This window comes from Cavia porcellus, unplaced genomic scaffold, assembly GCF_034190915.1.
Source record: "Cavia porcellus strain 051 isolate PalLab524CR breed Dunkin Hartley unplaced genomic scaffold, mCavPor4.1 scaffold_1, whole genome shotgun sequence".
In the NCBI taxonomy this organism is placed as follows: domain Eukaryota; kingdom Metazoa; phylum Chordata; class Mammalia; order Rodentia; family Caviidae; genus Cavia; species Cavia porcellus.
Window position 1 is genome coordinate 167,396,937 of NW_026947484.1, and position 23,412 is coordinate 167,420,348.

Here is a 23,412-nt window from a genome sequence, read left to right on the forward strand (position 1 = left end):
CCCATCTCGCGATATTTACAGATCAGAAGAGCGGCTACTTCCCCAGATCTCGCGAAATTTAGAGCAGCTACCCGGGAACCTGCTAGGTGGGCGGGGAGGAGCCGGCATGATGGCGGCTCAGGTGCTGTCCCTGCTGAGGGAAGTGGCACGGCTAGAAGCTCCTCTGGAGGAGCTACGTGCGCTGCAATCGGTGATACAGGCTGTACCACTCAGCGAGCTTCGAGAGCAGGCGGCGGAGTTGCACCTCGGCCCCCTTTTCTGCCTGCTAAATGAGAACAATCGGTAAGAGAACCTCGAAGCTGGAGCATGGGCGAGAGTATCGCCAAGTATGATGACGAGGTTATGTGGATGCGGAGGGAATCATTTTCCTAATTTTCTGCCAGGCAGAAATTAGGCAAAATTGCAGAGAAGGGAAGGACCCAGGGCTGAGATTCAGGGCCAGTCTTTGAGAGTTGACTAGACCTGATCGCCTGGCCTCACTGATTTATCGCGGAGCAGGAATTGGAAAAAAAAGCAGCAGCAAGGTTGCCCACCTACAAAACTGTTAATTTCTTCCTCTTCCCTGTCCTGGCAATGTGACAGGATCAATCAATATTTTAAATTTTCTCAATTGCTTTAAATTTTTTAATTTGAGTCTTAGAATTTAAGAATGCAGATTATACGCGCATAAGACGTATTTTATCTTTTTTTTTAAAATCGGTACCGGGGATCGAACTCACGACCGCCTGCTTGCAAGGCAGGTGCTTATGCCGCTGAGCTAAATCCCCAGCCCCAAAACGTATTTTATATACAGCAATGTTCATAACCGATGGTGTGTGGCAGCGAAGAAACCCCATAATTATAAAAGAAGTTATGTGACAGTGTGTAACTGTGCAACTATTTAAAATATTGAGGTAGGTGTCAATATGGAAAGATCTCAACTATACATTGTTCAACGAAATCGCAAATTTTATGATCCCACAACGTATAATTTTAAAAATGAACTACATCACTCATCTCACTCTCTACCCTCAAGGTTTGTATAGCTTGTACAGCATGGGACTGTCTGCACAGGTACAGTACAAATTGCTCATATGGAAGTGGAAATTAAAATGTTAGGACAATAACTTATATTTTTATTAATACACATCAATAATGTTCGATTAAAACTTTTGTATTTGATAATGTGACCATTTAAAGGAATTTTTAAATATTTGTGATCCATAATTTAAAAATGACCTTTCTACTTTAAAAAACCTATTGCTAAGTTGACACTGGATGATTTAAGGCATCTTCCCCTGGCTCTGGCCTTTTAAGATTCCTGCCATTTTTATTATGAGTTTCTCCCCTCCTTAAATCCATGATTAAGCTCTACCTATAAAATATCTCTGATTTGTTCTCTTTTTTAGGGTCTTATTTTGTCTCTCTTGCTAGGTCTGTTGTAGTTGTGACTGTCATTACCTCTCAGGTTCCTTTCCTAACTAGTCCTTCCCATCCTCTAGCCGCAGTGAAATTCTTAGGATAGTTGGCTCAAATCATTCCAGTTTCCCTTTCCTATATGTGAAATCGTGTCTTATGTATTACCACCTACTTTTCCATCCTCATCTTTTCCCTTTACTCCACCTGTTTTGCTGACCTTGCAACACCACTGACATTACTTAGAGCATGACTTGCATTTTCCTAACAGTATTCAGTTGTCTCTCTATTACTCCAGTTCCAAGTGACTGTGCCTCAGATCTCCTAAAGGACATTATCATTATTTCTTTTAAGTATTCTAGATACAGTTGCCTTGTTATAGATCTGTGTGTATTTCTGGTTTTTAGTTCCTTAAAAGTTGAAAGGTAGGGGCCGTACTTTGTTCATCTCTGCATCCCTCCTAGGACACATGAAATACCCTAGATGCTTGATACACGATGAGGCTCATGGAGGTTAGACGGGGTGCCCAGAATGACTCCTGAGGAAGACAGTTTGCAAAATGATGAAGTAATGTTCTAGGGGGAAAAAATTAATGAAAATTTAAAGACAGAGCAACTTAAATTGGATATGTACTGTAGGAATAATAATTCTCTGGATAGTATACTGGCAGTCACCAGGTATATTGCAGTTATCCTGGCTAAGTCACATAGGTTGCTGTATGTTGGTTCAAGTTCTGATCTTGGGTATACAAATTCACAACTTTTTTTTTTTTTTAATGACATGTTACAGATCAAACTCAGGGTCTTAGTACAAGTTAAGCAAACATTCTACCACAAAGCTACAGTAAATCTAGACTCAACAGTTTTCATGAGGAAAATTAAGTTTTAAGATTATAACTTTATAATGTGAAAGGAAAACAAGCAGATTATAAAACATAGTGTGAAATTTGTACACTATGCTGTTTATCCTACTGCTGCTGCTTTTTTAAAAACTTTATAATGTCCATGCAGTGAACTGCATATAATAAACTGTACAATTTGACAAATTTTGACATATGTGTATATTCATGCCACTGTCATCACAATCCAGATAGTGACCATATCTTTTGCTCCCAGAAGCTTGCTCATGCCCCTTGGTAATCCCTCCCACTTTAGACAGGCAACCAGTGATCTGCTTTGCATCAGTAGAGATATGTTTGTTAGCGTTTTGACTGGTATATGGGGAGGCGTGTAACATATTCAGTCATTCAGTATGGTTTTTTTTTTTTTTTTTTGTCTTTTTCCTTTTCATTGGTACCAGGGATTGAACTCACAACTGCCTGCTTACAAGGCAGGCACTTATGCCGCTGAGCTAAATCCCCAGCCCCATATGTATTATTTTTTAAACATTTTGTATATGACTATGTGACATATAAATGAATAGTTCATTCTTTTTTCTTGGTGAGTCTATTGTAAATAGTCCATTGTTTCTAGATATACTCAAATGTGATTATCATCCTCCCTATTAGTGAACATTTGAGCTGTTTTCAGTTTGGGGATATTACAGATAGCACTTATGAGAATATTCATATACAAGTCTTTACATAAACATAGTTTCTTTACTCTTTGAGTAAATATTCACAAATGGAATAGTTGGGTACTATGCTAGGTATGTGTTTAACTTTTTAAGAAACTACCATAGTCATCCAAAGTGATTATACCATTTTACATTCCCACTAATAGTGTATGATAGTGGTTTATAGACCCAAATATAAAATCCAAAGCTATGAGGCTTCTAGAAGAGAATATAGGAAAAAACTTTTTGTGATGTTGGGTTTGACAGATTTCTTTGCTGTGACAGCAACAAAAGTGTATTCCATAAAAGAACAAATTGATAAATTGCAATTTATCTAAGTTAGAAAGTCTACTCTTCAAACATCACAGTTAGAGAAAGTGCAAAGACAAATCATAATGGAGAAAAATCTTTATATAGGTTATATCGGATAAAAGGTCTTAGATTCAGAATATATAAAGTACTCACCAAATTCAGTAACAGAAAATAAAACTACCTGATTAAAAATTGGCTAAAAGGGTCAAGGATTTAGCTCAGGACCCTAAGTGCCTGCCTGGCAAGCACGAGGTCATGAGTTCAATCCCCAGTACAAAAAAAAAAATTATAAAAATTGGCTACAAGATTTAAACCAGAAGATATATGAAGAGCAAATAAGTACGTGAAGAGTCTTATCATTAGTCAGTCATGTCATCATTATGGAAATACACTCACAATGAGATTTTATTAAACATTAAAATAGCTAAAGCAAAAAGGGGATGAGTAACTAAAATGTGTGTATCTGCCTAAAATGAAAGAAATGCTGACTAATGAACTTTGAAAGCATTATACTAAGTGAAATAAAATATAAAAGGAAAAATATGATTCCATTCATACGAGATATCTAGAATACTCAAAATTTAGGGAGAAAGTCGAATGGTGCTTGCTAGAGTTGAGGGAGTATTTGATAGCTCCAGTGTTTCAGGTTGCAAAGATAAAAAAGATGGACAATGGTGATATGAATGTTCTTATTGTACATTTAAGAATTGTTAAAATGGTGAATTTTATGTTATGTATCACTTTTTTTAAGACAGGTTTTGATCAGTTGCTCTTGAACTCTCACGCTTAGGAGATCCTGCTTGTCAGCCTTCCAAGTGGTTGGGATCATAGGCATACACTCATTGCCTTGCTCAGCTTTATTCACAGTTTTTCTTTAACAAAGAAAATGAAACCCCATTCCCAGGAGCAGTGAGTTCCCATTTCTCTTCTATTCCTTCCCCTGGTCCCTAGTAATCAGGAATCTACTTTATATCCCTTGTGAATTTGTCTTGTTTATTGTCCTCCAAAGAAACCTTTTGTTTCTAGCTTCTTAGCGTGTTTTCAGAGTTGGTTCCACTGTAACATGTATTATGAGTACTTCCTTTTTAAAAATGTATTTAGGAACTTAGTTTACTGGTATATATTTGTACTACATAATTTACATTCATCTTGGGGAGTGGGAAATATATAATACAGCTTGTTTCTTTTTTTCTTTTAAATCCCTTTCCCCTTCTCATCCTCCTTCCTCCCTAATTTTTTGTGACTGAAAAATTTTGTATGGCTATAACACATTGCATTTATCCATTCCTCATTTGGTAGACACAACACTTAGACTGTTTCCATTGCTGTGAGCATTCATGAACAGGTTTCTGTGTAAATGTGTTTTCAATTATATTGCGTATAAAACCATTCTTAATTATCCCTGTAGAGTCATGTAAGCAGTGGAATCCCTTAAAAAAATGTTCATTTTTAAGCTTTTGATTTGTATTTCTTAATTAACCATCTTTAAAAAGTAACAGAACTAACTGTACTGACTGTTTACTCCCATTAGTATATTAGTGAATTTATACTGTCTAGTAAGAGGCAAGAAAATCATTCTTGAAATGAGTCTGTATCTAGTAGTCATGAAATACTGATAAATTTACCTCTTTATTAACTATTTTCTTTTCCCTGTTCTCCATTGCCACTGCTATTTTCCTACACACTCCTTTATCCCTTCCACACCAATTGCCTTCTAATTGACAATTTTTTCTCTCTCTGGACAGTGATGGTGTGTGTGTGTAGAGGTGCTAGGAATCAAACCTAGGGCCTTGCACACGTTCTATTGCTGAGCTACATTCCCACGCATAGAATGATTTCTGTAAATCATCTGTCTCATCGAGTAAGTTCTGTGTTAAAGCCATTTCATGACTTGCCATTGGTTTCCTGTAAGAATTCCAAAACCACGCCTGATACAAAAACCTCAAAATCTGGTTCTGTGCATCTTTCCTGTTCATTCAGCTTTTGCCTTTTCCTCTGACCCTGATAGGTTAATCCATAGATAGGTCTCTACTGACCTATCTCCACTCCTAATCTCATCTTAACCCTAGTCATACCAAGCTCCATGTGTTTCCTTGAAAATATCACTGTGTCTTATTCCTCTGTGCTTTTTCATGTGCTGCTATTTCCTCTGCTTTGGAGCACCATTCTTCTAGATCACACCCACTTTTTCTTACAATTTAGTTTAGGCATTGTCCCTCTGGAAAGCCTTTCCTATAGCTTACATTCTTTTTTAAATTCTCATACCTTCTAGTTAGTATATAGTATTTACTGCACTATAGTTGCTCTGATTTTTCTGTATCTTTATTAGACTGAGCTCCTTGGGATTATAGAATGTATTATCTTTTGTAACCCAACACAGATATTGCGGATTACAGGCACTTAACAAATGTCTAATGAATGAGTGGAAGCCATTGTTTCGAAGACGAGCCTTGACGGAAGAAGTCCCTATTGAGCCAAGTGTCAGCCATTGTTAGTTTTTAGTTCTAGTTTGAGACATGAACTAGCAAGACATGAACTAATGAGATGGATGGTGTCTCCTTTAGAGAACAGAATGCTTTGTGTGTATCCATTCTGGAGAGATTGCTTCAAGCTTTGGAGCCAGTTCATGTGGCCAGGAACCTCAAGATTGACCTACAGAGGGGACTGACACACCCAGATGATTCTGTAAAAATTCTCACTCTGTCCCAGGTATGAAATTTTACTAGCACATATAAGAAGGTACCAACATTAACCAGCTGTTCTAGGCCAAGTCCTGTGCTGGGTACCAGTCTCTTTCCCTAGGCTATGTTTATTCTATTTTGTTGTGTCTACCTAACTATAACCTGGAAAATACAGGCTAAAGTAAAATGTTCCATCATGCACTCAATTAAATACTGACCAAAATAAATAAATAAAAATTAAATATTGACTGAATTTCTTTGATGCCAGGAATTGTGTTATATGTTCTTGGAATTACCAAGGTAAATCTGGGTTTTATTCAAGTAGCTCCTAAAGATAAAGATTTCCCAGTGTTCAAACTGCTTCCCTGTCTTCAATGGTGCTATTATAGTACCCATGAACTAAGTGCTATTGTACAAGTCAATAAGTCCACAAACTAAGATAGTAACTCTTATCCTGGTAACCAAAACATCCTACTTTTTGAGTGAAGAGCTGCTACTAAGGATGATCTTACTGAAATGTTAGGAACTGAAGTTTTCTTTAGACTATCTAGTAGTCTTCCTTTTGTTAACTGAACTGTTTATTCAATAAAAAGGAAAGAGGATTTAATTTATTCACTGACCATGTATGTGTTAGACATGGTAATCAGTTCTTTGCCTACTTGGTCTCATTTTTACTCACTGATCTAGCTCCATTGTTAACGCATTTATTTATTACTTTCATTTAAAAGTGTCACCACACCATAGATATATTTGGCTTTAATAAATTTGAATCATTGTGAATTTTTAGCAACTTGTCTTATGGCTGTAATCACTAACTTTGGGTAATTGGGCACTGAAGAATGTGGCCATCATGTATTCACATTTTGTTCTGCCTTGGAAGTGTTTATGATTGCCTTTTTTTTCCTTTCAGGTTGAAAGAATTGTTGAAAATTCTGATGCTGTTACAGAGATTCTAAATAATGCTGAACTACTAAAACAAATTGTTTATTGCATTGGTGGAGAGAAATTATCTGTAGCTAAAGCAGTGAGTTTTCTTAGAACCTTCAACTTAATATGCAGAAATATTAGTTCCTAAAGTCAAAAATGGTTTCTGAATAGAGAGATGAAGGATTAGAATGGATGATTTGTGGTAAATTGATTTTTAATTTTATAAGGGTGCTAGTAAATAAATGATTATCAGATAAATAATAGTGTGCTCACTTTGGCAGCACATATACTAAAAAAAGATAAAAGTAGTGAACCCCTTCTATTTTCTAGGATGTAGATATCTAATTATCTGTCAGGCTTCCATTGGGTTGCTTGACTTTGCCTGTTGTAAATACCAATAGCTAATTATAATGAATGCTCATTGGGTGAATGTATTTTATGCACTAGTTTTCACATAAGTAGATAAAAGATATTCTTTATTTTTGTAACTTAGATTTTTTTTTTTCTTTCCTTATAAGGCTATCAAATCCCTGTCAAAAATGTCACTAACACAAGCTGGACTTGAAGCTTTATTTGAAAGCAATCTGTTGGATGATTTGAAAAATGTAATGAAAACAAATGATGTTGTTCGATACAGAGTGTATGAGGTAAAGCATACTTGTGATTCTTACAAAGCAGGATATAGTAAACTTGTAATGGAAAGCAAGATGGCTTAATATCCATTTCTTCAGTATTTAGGCCCTATATACCCAGCTGGGGATGCAAAGATATGTTCCCAACTCTGTGTCTGGTGTAGTCATATAAAAAAATTTATAATGCAATGTAAATACTAAAAGAGCCTTGAAACCAGACCAAAAAAGTTAGTAGTCATGAGAAAAATAATAGCTCTTATTTCCACTAGCTTTTCTACATATAGTCTGATAGTAAACTTTGTGTGTTGTTATTAACCCCAAGAGTTTCTGATCCAAGAGTGTACCTTAATTGCCTACATGTTCAAAATGGAACCCTATACAGTCTTAAATCTTCTTCAGAACAGTTTCTTACTTTCATGCCACACTACCCTGGTTTTCCTTGTTTCTTTCCTATGGTTCATTATCCTCTATTGAGCCTTTAATTGTCAGAGTTCACGAAGGTAAAGTACCAACACCTGCTTTCACCATAGTCTTTATTCATTCTTTTGTTTTTGTTCAGTAATGAGGTATAATCTAGGGCCTTTGCACTGAACCATATTCCCAGCTCTTTGTTTTTTATTTTCAGGCAGGATCTTACTAAGTTACCCAGGTTCAAACCTAACTATATGTCTGCCAGAGAGCTGGATTACAGGCATGCACCACCACAACCACCTCCTGGGCACTTTTATTTTCGCCTATGTGATGATGGCTCTGAAATGTAAACTTCCAACCTAGATGTCTCTTCTGAAGAAAGACCTTCATGTCCACTACCTACTTGTCCTAGTGGATATATTCTAGATGCCTCATATCCCTAAACTAAATTTCTGATCCACCACATTCCTTCATAAAAAAGACAGTGGCAACAGAATGTCCCTGTGTCGAAGTCCACATAATTGGTTGTTAGACTTTGGACTCATTCTGTCAAAAGGGCTTGTTCTTTCACGTATCCATTCAGTCATCATGTTGTGTCAGGTTTACCTAAATCCAGGCATTTTTCATTGGCAGAGCCACATGACCCTAGAATAACTTAGCAGTGTCCAGCCTAGTCTTCCCCAACCCACTTTGTCATCCCTGGTCTATTTTACATACAATCATAATGATCTTTTTTCCCCTAACATTCTTTTTGAACTTGACAGGTAAACAGCATGACGTTTTAAAGTATATTTTAAAATGATCTTTAAAAATTCCACATCTGATTCTGTCACTTCTTTGTTTAAAACCCTCCAGTGTCCTTTCTGTATCAGTAAGCCTTCTGTAATCCTTCATTGTTGAATAAAGAAATGACTCACAATGCTTGAATGAATTTTGTTTCTTTTCGTGGTGCTAAGGATTGAACTCAGGGCCTATACATATAAACAAGTACTCAACCTGTGAGCCACATTTACTGAATTAGTGGTTTTTAGAATCCATCTGTTCTTGCTGATTCAAGCTTTTATACCCCGATCGATGGTTTCAGGGGGGAGTACAGATATACTCAGAGATAATGGAATATTTTGATACCACAGTATTTCCTTATATGTTCAGTGAAGTTTTCCTAGAGAAAATGGAGTTTTTAGAAATTCATGGGGTTCAAAATGTACCTAGTTCCGTATTTAACTTTAAATGAACCTAACAAGTTTTAATATGATTTGACCTTTCTTCCTTTTTCTGTTTTCTTTCAGCTAATTGTAGAGATTTCTTCTGTGTCACCAGAATCTTTACAGTATTGTACCACGAGTGGATTAGTAACCCAGCTCCTGAGAGAGCTGACTGGTGAAGATGTACTGGTCAGGTGTGTTGACTAAGAGAGTTATTAAAGTGAAATGTCCTCTTCTGGAGAATCAGGAATTGACCTTGGGACCTACCATGATAGGGATGTAGGTCCTCAAATGAGTGTGAATTCCAATCTTTTCCAGCTCCCTGTTCCCCAATTCCCCTTTAATATGTGCTAAAATGTTTGCTTATTGATATTCCACAGTTTACTAATAACTTCTTCTCTTTTGGGCACCTCTTGTTTCAAGTATTTTGATGTTATAATAGCATTACAATTATCTTTTTGTGTATATATTTTAAATTTTCCTTTTATTAGGACTTTCTTTTTGTTTTTTGTTTGTCTGTTTAGTTTTGGTTTTCTGAAATAGGATCCCATTATATAATCCACGCTGGCCTTGAACTCACTGTGTAGCACAGACTGTTCTTGAACTCACAGTGATCTTCCTTTCTCAGCTTCCAGCTGGGATTACAGGCATGAGCTACTACACCCAACTTTATCATGATTTTGGGTTTGTTTTTTGGTTTTGTTTTTTGTTTGTTTTTTGTTTTTTGTTTTGTACTGGGAATCAAATCGGGACCTAGCACTTGCCTGGCAGGTGCTGTGTGGCTAAGCTATATCCCTGGTCCTATCATGATTCTCTAATTATCTTGTATTCTTTAAATGTGATTTAACTTGTTAGTACATATAAATAAATCAGTTATTAATTACGTTGTCTCAAAGCATTTATTTTAGTATAACAAGGGCATAGGAAAAAACTCCAAGTAATCAGTGAATAAACCCTACTGTAAAAATACAGTTTTTGGTTATTTGAAGCACTTTGATCATGATTAGATATTAGATGATTCCAAGGAATTGTTAATTTAGTATATGATAATGAAAGTGTAACTGTAAGGAAATATTTCTTCACATATTTGTACTGAAATATGCAGAGGTAAATGATAAGATGACTAGGATTTCTTTATGATAGTTCAGCAAAAAATGAAGCAAGAAAGATTAAAAGTAAAATCTTGGCAACTATAAAATCAAGGTTATAGGTGCATAGTAATGTATTGTGCTACCTTTAGTTTTGTGTATTTGACATTTCAAAATAAAACCAAAAAATTACCTTAAGAATCAGCTGTGTTGGGGCTGGGGATTTAGCTCAGTGGCATAAGCACCTGCCTTGCAAGTAGGCGGTCATGAGTTTGATCCCCGGTACCGATAAAAAGGAAAAAGACAAAAAAAAAGAATCAGCTGTGTTACAGTAGAATAGTAGTGAACTTTACGTCGTAAGACTAAGTCATAGAAATAAAGTTTAAACTCTACCTGATATAACAAGTGTGCTTCCATGTAAGTCACTGCAATGTTGTAGGTCTTGTTTCCTCATCTGAAAAAAAGAGCTAGGAGTATGGACCTTTCAGATTTGGTGGAAAAAATTAAACAAGATAACTTACTTGAAAACAGTTTTTAAAACATGGTGTTCATATGGAAAATCTTGATTTTGTCCTTTCCTTTTAGGGCCACCTGTATAGAGATGGTGACCTCACTGGCATATACCCCTCATGGGCGACAGTACCTTGCTCAAGAAGGAATAATTGACCAAATTTCTAACATAATTGTTGGGGCAGATTCAGACCCTTTCTTTAGCTTCTATTTGCCAGGTAAGAGACACTGATGCCTCTGGAAATGACTGTGTATGGTGTTTGTTTGTTTGTTTGTTTGTTTTTGACAGTGTATGTTTTACTTCTGGGTTAAATCAGGGAAGTCTAAGGATAGTTCTCCTTAGAGCTGATTACTGTTAGAAGATACACCCACCAAAGTCAATTATACATTAAAAGGATCATTAATCATAATCAAGTAAGATGTATCCTAGAAATGCAAGAACGATTGAACATAATATAAATCAGTATACGTGATACACCACAGAATGAAGAATAAAACCCATGTGATTGTGTTAGTTGATGCAGAAAAGCATGTGAGAAAACTGAATATCCTTTTGTGAAAAGCTACCAATAAATTAGGTATAGAACGACAGTATCTCACAGTGAAAGGTAACATCACATTTAACAGCAAAAAGTTAAAAATACTGGTCTTAACAATCAGAAACAGAAAAGGATGCCCACTTTCACCACTTCTATTTAACATAATACTGGAAGTCTTAGCCGGGACAGTTAGGTAAGAAAAATAAAAGACATCCCTATCTGAAAAGAAGTTAAATTGCTGCTGTTTGCAGATGATGTGATCTTAATGTAGAGAGTATCTTGCAGCCATCACCAAAAGCCCATTAGAGCTAAAAAATGAATTGATAAAATTTGCGTCATATAATAGCAATATAAAAATATAACATTTATATAGACCAGTAGTAAACTATCTGAAATAGAAAACAAGAAAATTCTATTGCAATATCATCCCAAAGGAAAAAGATACTTAGGAAAAACTTTGGCTAAGAAAGTAAAAAAATCTACACAATAGATTGAAAACTAAAATACTGTTAATACGTATGAAATGATATCTGAGTTTATTGACTGGGAGAATTAATACTATCACAGTGTCCATACTATCATTTAAAGAATTTACAGATTGAATGAAATTTCTGTCAAAATTCTGATAATATTTTTCACAGAAGTAAAAGAAGAACTCCTAAAGTTTGTGTATAAGCCAAAATAGCCAAAGCAACATTGAGTGAAAATAGCAGAGCAGAGACATCACACTACCTGACTTTAAAATATACTGCAAACCTATATTAAAGCAGCATCATACTGCTCTAATAAAGAGACCCAAAGACCAGTAAAATAGAATAGAAAGTCCAAAAATAAATTCATGATCAATGGTTTATGGCTAATCAGTTTTCAACAAAGTGACCAAAAACACATAATAGGGAAAAGATAGCATAAGAGAAAACCTTGATGACATTTGTCTGGGCCAACATTTTTAGAGATGACCCTCAAAAGCATTTGCAAGAAAAACTAACACAAATGAGATTCTGTCAAACTTCTGCAAAGCCAAAAAAATACCAGCAGAACAAAGAATCAACTAATTTTAAACTGTCTAGTAAAGAATGAATGCTAAAATATACACAGAACACAAGTCAGTAGCAAGAAAACAGCTCAAAAATTGAGCAGAAGATCTGAATAGAAGACTATAAATGCCAAATAGGTACATTAAAAGATGCTGAACATTACTAATCAGGGAAATGCAGGTAACAACCACATGAAAAATTTCCTGAGACCTTTTACAGTGGCTTATATCATAAAAGATAAATGATAACAATATTAACAGTTATATGAAGCCTGTAATCCCAGTTTCTGGGAGACTAAGGCTGGAGAATTGTGAGTGTGAACCTATTCTAGGCAACATAACCAGATCCAAGATTTAAAAAAAAAAAAACCTGGTATAATGACACATACCTGTAAGCCTAGCACTTGGGAGGGTGAGGCAGGAGAATTCCAAGTTCAAGGCCAATCTGAGCTACATAGTGAGACCCTGCCCCCCCCCCCAAAAAAAAAGATTTACATAAGATTATGAGAAAAAGTAGAAGTTCCTCAAAAAAGTAAAATTAGAACTAGTGCCATTACTAGGTATTATAACCAAAGGATATGAAATCATTATGTCAGAGATAGCTATGTTTCCATGTTAGTTGAAGCATTATTCAACCTCAGTGCTCATTAATGGATGAGCAGTCAAAGAAAATAAGTATTATATCCACAATGGAACACTCTTTAGCCTTAAGAACAAGGATCCTATCACCTGCAATAGCATGGGTAAACCTACAGGATGTTGTGCTAGGTGGAATAAGCAACACACAAAGACTACCACATGATGTCACATATATACACAATCTAAAAAATTGAACTCATGAATTACTCATGACATAAAGAAGGGCTGGTGATACAGCTCAGTGGTACAGCTCCTGCTTAGCAAGTGCAAGGTCCTGAGTTTGATTCCTGATATCAAAAAATAAATGTAAAAAAAAAGTGGAGATTATAGTATAATCACAGGGGCTGGTGGGGTAGAGTTGGGTAGTTGTTGGTTAAAAGATACAAAATTTGTTAGAAGGAAGTATAACATTGACTAAAGTTAATAATGTATCATGTTCCTAACAATTCCTCTACAGTAACCATTTCACAATGTATACATGTTTCAAAATGTTATATACTATATATACTATATATATATATATATATATATATATATATATAAAATTCTTGTCAATTCAGAAAGTTATACTGAGTTTAGTGATACACACCTGGAGTCTTAACTATTCAGGCAACAAGAATGCAAATTCAAGGTTAGCTTGGGCAAGTTAGCAAGACCTTATCACAAAATACTGTACAGTGATACAGTACCTCAGTTGTCAAACTCAGTTCATTCCAGAATTTATTCTTTTTTTCTTCTTTGGGGATGTGGGTACTGGGGATCAGACTTATGACTTCATGCTTACCAAGCAAGCACTTAAGCCACTGAGCTAAATCCCCAGCCCCAAATTCAGTTCATTCCACATTCCTGTTCAAGCATCAAAAAGTTTGAGAACTGAACATATTTTCCCCATAAAAAATATTGGAAAACCAAATAATTGGGTCCAAGGCCCAAAAATTGTGCTTGAAAATTCATTTCTTCAGGACTTTAACAAATTTATTGATTTCTTTCTTTAACTCTATCATGGTTCTGTTTTCCTCTTAGCTTTACTGCTGATACCACTTTCTTCAGAGCCATGATTATGATATGAAAAACAAAAAAAGCACCGTGCTCAATGTTTTAACACATAAATACTAACAGAAGTGCTCTATCTCATCAGGGTGAGAGGGCTGCTTAGACTGAAGCGTCACCTCTTTATGCGTCAAGAATTGACATGTGACTTCCTCTCAGCCCAGACAGACTTTTTCAGGTTAGATTTTCTGTTCAATTATTGAGCAAAATTGTGAACACCAAAAGAATTTTTTTTAAACTTTATTGTTTGGAAAGTTTGAGCTTAGAGCCATTTGACAACTGAGGTATCATTATATATGGGGCTCAAGAAGCAGCTCTTTGGTAGAATGTATGCTTAGCATTTGTGAGAGCCTGAGTTCCAACCCTAGAACCACCAAAAATTTTTTATAGTTAGAAAAGGATAATCACAACCCTCTTAAGGATATGGAGTCTAGTGCCCTGGGAGCCACACACTGTTGTCTGTTATTTTCTGCTAACATTGGGTCATTTTTTAAGAAGCTCAATGAAAAGACAAAAATACTAATAATGACATTTACAGTGTATGTCACAGATTCATCAAATCTGAGTTAGAATCTAAGATGAACTCGCTTAGTAGCCAATATTTTTTGTTGGTTTTTTTCTTTTTTTTTTTTTCCTTTGGTGGGGGGTTTGTTTGGTCGGTTGGTTTTGGAGACTGTATTTCACTTTGTAGGGCAAGCTGGCCTTCAACTCACTATATATCTCTGTCTGGCCTCAAACTTGTGGCAATCTTTCTGCCTCAGCCTCCCAAGTTGAGATTATAAGCATTCGCCACCATCCCAACAGTTTTAAACAGTTATCTACCTGTTTAAAAGTTTCTCCAATGACAATTCCAAAGGCTGAAGCAGGAGGGTGAAAAGTTCAAAGCCAGCCTGGTTTACACTGCAAGTTTAGGCCTGCACTATATAACAGTACCTGTCTTTACAAAAGTAGTAATAATACTGATTTTAGCTTGTTCTCCTATAATTTATATTTACTAATCTTGATTCTCCCTCTTGCACATAACAATACTTTGGTGTTCAGACCTACCTTCATTGATGCGCTGGGGTTTCTCTTCTCTCAGAACCACACATTACAGGTTCTTCAGATGTCTTCATGATACCTGTTTTCTATGCAAAGCTGTACTCCAGCTTTTTTTTTCTTTCTGGCCTGTGTTTTATAACTGCTGTTATGAGAATACAGGGCGCTTAGTTTGTAATCTTACTTCTCTGTTAAAATATATTTTTAGGATTTGTGAAGTTTTTTGGAAACCTGGCTGTCATGGATAGTCCTCAGCAGATCTGTGAGCGTTATCCTATCTTTGTGGAAAAAGTGTTTGAGATGACAGAAAGTCAGGATCCCACCATGATTGGTGTAGCTGTAGACACAATTGGAATCCTGGGATCCAATGTTGAAGGAAAGCAGGTTTTACATAAAACAGGTTGGTATGACTTATCTGGGCTTTCTTTAGGTGTGTCTTAATTTGTGACAAAGGTAAAGTATTCAAATTCATTTGCTGGTGGGATAAGTACTTTATGGAAACTAGTCTTACAGGTAGTAGTCTGTGACAGAATTCATCTCTAAATTTGCATTTATTGCTACTGAAAACCTTTTTACTTCATACTGTCTAGGGTTCTACCAACCAATTAGGACCCAATGCTATTTCTTCCCCACAGCTTTTTGACTAGTATTCGTGGTACAAAGACCCTGTCAGGTTCTAGTTCTAACATTTCCTAAGCCCTTTGAATATTTACTCTTATCATTTTTCTAGGCCCCAATTGTTTATAAAAAGGGCATTAACAACTACTTCTCACAATTCTTATGTATAGTTAATGAAAACTTCTTTGTATTCTGTCAGAAAGGAATCAAAATTTTGTTACAAGATTTTGTTAAGAAAGATACTTCTGTGGCACAGCCATAAGTATCAAAAATAGCACAGTGAATTCTACACAAAAAAATATGCAGCACCTTGAAGAACCTTGTGAAATAATATTGAAAGTTAAATTAATATGCCATTGTATATTGGAGCTAGTATCCTTATAAAAAGACTGAAAACAAACAAATGCAAAAATGTATATATACTTTCCTAAGCACTTTCATCTATGACATAATCCTTTATAGTCCTGTAAAGAACATACCATTGTCATTCTCATTTGACAGATAAGGTAGCTGAAACTCAGAGAAGTTAAGAAAATTTTCTAAGATCATACAGACTGGGGCAGCTGCTACTCAAATCCAGGTCCTTTGATTGCAGTCCTATACACTTTGCCTTACATATGCTGCATTACATATAATTGTGTTGTAGGTCTATCGGTTGGTCTCTGAGTACATACATATTTTTTTGCTGGTTTAACTTTCTAGGAGTCATGCTATTTGCAGGTATACTTCTAAAAATTTCACTTTTCACTTTATATCCATTAGGATATTATTTAAATTTTTAAAAAGTTAAAATAACAAGTGTTAGTATTATAATCCTATGTTTTCTGATGGAAATATGAGGTGATGCAGTTTAGAAAATAATATGGAAGTTCCACAAAAAATTAAACATGATGCAATAATTTGATTTGTAGGTATTGAAAGTATTGAAAGCAAAGACTCAAGCAGATATTTATATACCCATATTCATACCGGTGTTACTGCAACCAAAACTAGTGAAAGGAACTCATGCTTCATCAAATATAAATAAATAAACAAAATGTGGTGTATACATAGAAGGGAATCTTACTTAGCTTTGTAACAATATGAGATTGTGGTACATGCTACAGTACAAAGTTTGAAGACACTGCACCAAGTGAAATAAGCGAGACATGGGAGGCATACTCTACTGCATAAGTCCACTTACATAAGGTACATAGACTAGTTAAATTTATAGAAACAGAATGTGGGGTGGTAGTTACCAGGAGTTAGGAAGGGAGGGATGGGAGTTACTGTTTAATGGATACACAGTTTCTGTTTACATTATTCTGGAAGTCTAACATGTAGTAATGATGATTATACAACAGAGTGAACATTCCTAATGGCACTCGACTATATGCTTAATATGGTAAATTTTACGTTATGAATATTTTACCACATTCAAAAAAATCTTCATTATCCTTCAAAGGAACTCGCTTTGAAGGCTTGCTCATGAGAATAGGACATCAAGCAAAGAATGCCTCTACAGAACTAAAAATTAGATGCTTGGATGCAATTGCGTCTCTTCTGTATTTACCAGTAAGTAAATTGGAAAATTAATGAATGACACTGGGGCATATTTGAAAGTATAAATCTGATCTGTTGTGAGTCAGTTTAAGTTAAAGGAACATTATAGGATGTTAGAATGGAAGAGACCCTAGTGATTGTTTCACCCTAGCCAGCAAAAACTAGGAAAGGTCTGATCTGGGTTTGGGGAGAAGCCTTCCAGACTTAGCTCATACAACAAATTCAATACTGAGTGCCAGTAAGTCCTGACTTTTTAGTATGTGAGTTTCTCTAGATGTTAAGTTTGTCATGACATTTTCCTTTTCTGTCCTGTAGCCTGAGCAACAGACTGATGACCTTCTGAGGATGACAGAATCCTGGTTTTCCTCTTTATCTCGAGACTCACTGGAGCTTTTCCGCGGCATCAGTAATCAGCCCTTCCCTGAGCTGCATTGTGCTGCCTTAAAAGTGTTCACAGTAGGTAATCTGTTGGATCAGTGAGTCCTCTGGAAACTTATAATGAGCCAGTACATAGCTCTGTTTCTCCTCTCTACTGTTTTGGGCCAATGAGAGAGACAAATGTATAAACAGACTGCGGAGTGAAAGGTATTAGGTTTGGAGTCTGAACAGGGTGCTGTAGGATCACAGAATTACTTTCAAGCTCCTTATGTGCCACACTCAAGTCACCAAGTCCTTTCTTCTTGAGCCTTTTCCTCTATTTCTCTTCTGGCACTTAATTCTCTAGTGATACCAGCCCACTGGTTTCATTATCTTTGGACCTTTGTTGTATTTTCTGTATCCAACACTCTTCCTTTACCTTCTTTATTTCTCTTTTATATACTCATCAGGAACTAGAAATCTCTTCAGTATGCTTTGCTCAGACCAACAAGGTTAACACAGTCACTGTCAGGCCATAATTCTGCCTTGCTGCCAAGCAGCCCTGATTTGAATTCAATCATCCTGCTAACTTGAACCACTAGTGATACATGCCTATCTGAAAAAAATGGGTGCTACTCTGCCACAGGAAAACCAAACATTATGACATTTTGTGAACTCTGCATAAATCAGCCATGTTTATGCACAAAATGCTGTAAAGAAATTCATGAATATAAAATTATTTTAATGAAATAAACTTCTTGTGATAATATTTAATTGGTATAAATACTACTAACATTTATTTTTGGGTAGTAATTCTTCCAGTTTAAGCAACTAACTAGATTTGGTCCATTTATGCACTTTATTTTATTAGTATAAAGGTTGATAAAAGTGATTAGGTCCATTTATACCACCAGTGATACAAGCTGCCCGATGACAGTTGTGCGTGTACCACAGGTGTTGGCAAGCTGGCAGGAATGTGGATAAACAGTGCTAATGCTCGTACACCTCATTCATTCATCCATTCAGCAAATATTTGTTGAGGCTTGTTTGTTTTTGTTTTTGTTTTGCTAAGTGTAAGGGATACAACAGTGAATAACATATGTATGATTTTCCTTTCCTGAAGATACCTGTCTATTATGGAAGCCAGACAGTAAATATATTTGTAATATTACTTATATAATTATAACTGTGATACAAATTATATACGGAATCCACCAAAAAAAGTATACATACCTCAGGAAAAGAAATACGTGTGTCAGTATTTTAATACTAAATTTATTTATTCATTTATTTTTTATTTTTTTGTGTCTTTTTATCGATATCAGGGATCGAACTCACGACTGCCTGCTTACAAGGCAGGTGCTTATGCCGCTGAACTAAATCCCCAGCCCAATACTAAATTTATTGACACATCATGAGATTAATACAAGTTAACTTTGGCCTCTGCAGTTACAAGGGGTGCTCAAAGAGGTGGCTGTCAGCTTCCAGACATGTATTAGTATGGCCAAGTGTTGCTGGGTTACCTTTGGTCATTGAGATTGCCACACATGAATTTTCAATTTCTTCTCTAAGGGCTGGCAGTATAGCAGGTTTTCTGTAACACATAACATCCTCTAGGTAACACCATCTTTTGAAAAAACATACTATTTTTCTTTCCCTAAAATGTGTATACATTTTTTTGGCAGCCTCTTTAATATATTGAGAATGTTTGTTAATTATCTCTTACCCTATTAAGGAGAATAGGCGCCATAACCTGATTCACATTTGTAGCCCCAACCGTTACCATGATGCCTGTGCTCCTTGAAATCTAGTAATCACCTTCGTAATGTTACAGTGGGGTTCAGGCTGCATCTAGACTAGGAGGAAAAAGGAAAGGCAAGGCTTCCTAAGGATGTGATATATAGTGACAGATATTCCTATCTTCAAGAACATCTTTTTTTCCCTTAATTTTTATTAATGTTTTCATTACATAAGAACATCTGCTTTTAGCCTGTTTTACCCAAGTAGTCATTGATAAGATGGCCATTTTGGCTCATGCATTGGTATTAGTTGAATTTTTGTTCTTTCATTTTATACTCTGCTTAGTTGTCACAGTTGGTCACAGTTGTTAGGCAGAATTTTTGATTTACTGATTGTGATGGTTGTTTTGTTTCAGAACCCTGAAATAGTTAATTTAAGGAATCTTTTAGAATCGTATAATTTTAGAGATCCCTTAGAATCTAATCAGTAGAACTTGAGAGCTTGAATTTCTAACAAGTCCAGGCAAACCTTATAGTGTCAATCTGTGGAAACACTGAGAGAAACAAAGGTAGGTTATAAACGTATTATTTGTTTTTTATTAAAATGTAATGTTTACACTGGAGTGATGGTTCATGCCTATAACTCCAGCACTTGAAAGGCAGAAGCAGGAGGATTGCTACTAGTTGGAGGCCAGTCTGAGCTCTAAGGTGAGTTCAAAACAAACGTGAACTACCCAGTCTTCAAAAGAAAAAAAAAAGTGAGAGAGACTAAAAGGGGTCTTTTTAATGTAATCTTGAAATTTTAATCGATATAAAAGTTGTTTATCCATCATTTTAAAATGGGAAAAAACTGCAAAGTAGAAATTTTTAAAATCACGTAAAGTTGTATTTCGTTTTAATATTTATTTTGAGTGGAAATACTGTAAACAGTCGTACCTTGCTATCCCTGCCCAATCTTACTTCCCTGCCTTCCTCCTTGGATATAGTCACTGTCCCAAATTCAGGATTTGTAAGGTCATACATGACTTTGTATTTCTACTATATATTATGTATTTAAACAGAACAGTACCTCACATATTTTTAAATTTTATGAATAGCATACTACTTATATTCTACAATTTACTTTGTTTCTAAGAAGCAATTAGAAAAAAAATTTTAAAAATAAAAAAAAGAAGCAATTAGTCAAGATTTCATTGAATACTAACAGTTTATCATTCTCATGTAAATGAAGATTTAGGTAGCTTGTGTTACAACTGATGCTATAATGACCATTCTCAAAAATTCTGTCTTGTGTGCATGTATGAGAGTGTCTTCAGTATATTCATTCTTTGGTTTCTGCTTTCACTTTTCTACTGTTATGATCATGTCTGCATATAGCTAGGATCTGCTCTTTTGTGTAACAGGTTTGTCCTTGTCATTACTACTTAAAAACTGTTTCTTTTTTATGTTATATACCATAATTTATTTAACCATTTCTTCATTATTGGACATTTATATCGTAACTGTCACGCTGTGGTGACCATCTTTGTATAATAAAACTTTAATATTTAGAATTTTCTTAAGCATGTTTTCAGGAGAGATTTTAATTTCTAAAGGCCCAGATGAGTTCTATTCTATCTACTTTCTATTTTTCTATTTTAGGCTATTGCAGACCAACGCTGGGCTCAGAAACTTATGTTTAACAGTCCAGGCTTCGTAGAGTATGTGATGGACCGGTCTGTGGAGCATGACAAAGCTTCAAAGGATGCCAAATATGAACTGGTGAAAGCACTTGCCAATTCCAAGACAATTGCAGAAATCTTTGGAAACCCAAATTATTTGAGGCTTAGAACTTACCTAAGTGAAGGTCCATACTATGTGAAACCTGTTGCCACAACAGCAGTGGAAGGAGCTGATTGATTTCTTTTAGAGCCCAATGTAGAGGACCATGTTTTGACCAAACACTTCTCCAAATACATTTGCCTCCGTCTATATTTTATAAAACAGAGATGTCCCTTCCCCCAGAATACCTTGGAGTGTCAAATGTAACTTTATCTGCAACATTGTGTCTTTTGTGTGTTGAAATATAAAGTGGAACCAAGAGTTTGGAATACATTAAGAGGAACCAAACATGATCATAAAAGAACAAATGTTTCTCAGATTCTTATGGCTACCTTAATCTTTGCAAGAAGATGGAAGTTCTGTTCTGAGAACATTTTCTTGGATCTACTCATGGTTTTAATTAAAAATCTATTCAACCATATGAAACCAAATTATTTTGGAATTCTTTCTCCTTTTTGTTATTTTTCATCTTGTAATTCCACTTTCATTCAAAGTCTTGGGTTCTTGAAATTATGTTCTATATATGAAAAATAAATACTTTCAATAAGATCTCAATTTTTTTGTTGTGTCGTTGAAAAAGTACATAAACCTTATAAGAAATGTTCGTGGTCGTAAATCAAATTAAGCCTCTTTCATTTATTATTTTAAATTTGGAGGGGTTTTGTTCTGTTATTTTGAGGATTTTGCTGTGTAGTTCATAGGGTCAGGCTGGTCTTGAATGTATGGCAATCCTGCCTCTCCTGCCAAGTGCTGGGATTATGAGTCAGTGCAACCATATCCTGTCTCTCCATTTAAAAAGAAAAAAAATAATTATGGTTGTCCTTTCGATGCTTTTTGCTGTTTACCAGCAAATTGTACCATGTTACTGTTGTAAAGGAAGGAGAATGGACACCAACCAGAAAGGCTTCAAAGCTGTTCTATCAGTCATTGTTGAGGATTTTGCTATTGGTTTTTCAGATTCATAGTCATCTTGAGTAATCAGACAGGGATAATGACTTCTAATGTGCAGAGTCAGAACACATATAAATAAGAATACCATCTTACTAACTTACAGAGGGTTAAGTTTTTATTGACAATTCTGCCCACCTGTTTTCTGGTACAATTTGCACACCAAATCACTGTGCAGAGGTTTTCTGTATGAGCACATTGCCAGAGTAACAGCTTTAAAATTGAGAGATCTGTTTCTTTTAGACCATGATGAAGTTTAGGTGAACCATCCCTTAGCTATAAGAAATGGTTCTCAAATGACTGGACTCCTGAATAATCTCTTGGTTATCAGCAGTATTTCTGGATCTCCTTTTTCTGTGTTTATATTTTGGCCATTTCTCTAGTTATAATCACTAATTAGACTACCATCAGATTTTTCCTGCTCTAAAATGTTCTCTTTAAAATGACTTCTACGGGGGCTGGGGATTTAGCTCAGCGGCCTAAGCACCTGCCTTGTAAGCAGGCGGTCGTGAGTTCGATCCCTGGTACCGATAAAAAGTTAAAAAAAAAAAAGGTAAAATGACTTTTGCTTTAGTTTCATTCATGATGTTAATTTCTTATTGGGGTAAAATATACATAAAAATGTATGCTTATACATATATAACAGTAAAGTTTACTATTCTAAGCACTTTTAAGTGTATACTTTAATGATATTAAATATATGTGCAAAATGTGTGATTACCACTACCATCTCTCCAGAATTATTTTTATGTTGTAAAACTAAAACCATATCCGCTAAACAGGTTCCTATTCCCTGTTTCCTCCAGCTTCTGACAGCTGCCATTCTAATTCATGATCATTTTATTCACTCAAAAAAATATATAAGAGACTACAGATAAAATATGAAATCAGAATCTGATGGAGAAATACAAATTTATGTAGAAAGTGATAAGAATAAGGGGAGTATAAGTTTTTAAAATTCATTACAGTCAAAGACTTTGCCATTGATCTCCCCTTCAAACACTCCCTCCTCACTTTTGATGCATTTGTCCTATTGTTCTTGCTACTTTCTGAAGCAGTTCTGAAAGTCCTGTTTCGTCAATGCCTTTAATGGTGCTGTTGTGACTGCTTCAATGTCCTGAATTCTTTGAAAACATTTACTTTTCATGGGCACTGTGACTTTCAGGGAAGAGCCAGAAATCACATCGTACCAAACTCTTGTGAATAAGGTGGATGAGGACACACTGTGAGATTTTCATTTGACAGAAATCACTAAATATTTTGTATAAATTCAGCTCATTGAGGCACAAAAAGGCACAAAAGAGAACTTCCACAACTGTTCAGAAAGTAGCAAGACTGATGGTGTAAGTGTTCAAAGTGAGGAAGAGTAT

General features: G+C 35.5%; 1 protein-coding gene across 2 annotated transcripts; it reads left to right on the forward strand.

The window, feature by feature from the left end:
- The first annotated feature begins 69 nt into the window (after positions 1 to 69).
- Psmd5 (proteasome 26S subunit, non-ATPase 5) lies at positions 70 to 21,649 on the forward strand. Of its 2 annotated transcripts, none has more exons than XM_005007952.4 (10): positions 70 to 282; positions 5,826 to 5,970; positions 6,853 to 6,966; positions 7,388 to 7,516; positions 9,202 to 9,311; positions 10,791 to 10,933; positions 15,226 to 15,417; positions 17,080 to 17,189; positions 17,493 to 17,637; positions 20,915 to 21,226. In XM_005007952.4, the coding sequence occupies exons 1-10, from the start codon at positions 107 to 109 to the stop codon at positions 20,953 to 20,955; spliced, it is 1,305 nt and encodes a 434-aa protein (XP_005008009.1). In that variant the 5' UTR covers positions 70 to 106; the 3' UTR covers positions 20,956 to 21,226. The 2 variants fall into 2 exon arrangements, with proteins under 2 accessions (XP_005008009.1, XP_003478886.2); XM_003478838.5 differs by having other exon boundaries at positions 72 to 282; positions 17,493 to 17,633; positions 20,915 to 21,649.
- The last annotated feature ends 1,763 nt before the right edge of the window (positions 21,650 to 23,412 follow it).

What these genes read in the sequence shown, in the direction of transcription:
- Psmd5 (XM_003478838.5), top strand. Translation starts at nt 107, where the DNA reads ATGATGGCGGCTCAGGTGCTGTCCCTGCTGAGGGAAGTGGCACGGCTA. An exon ending in GGTGAAGATGTACTGGTCAG is followed by an intron (nt 9,312 to 10,790) that starts GTGTGTTGACTA and finishes CTTTCCTTTTAG; the next exon opens with GGCCACCTGTATAGAGATGG. An exon ending in CGTCTCTTCTGTATTTACCA is followed by an intron (nt 17,190 to 17,492) that starts GTAAGTAAATTG and finishes TCTGTCCTGTAG; the next exon opens with CCTGAGCAACAGACTGATGA.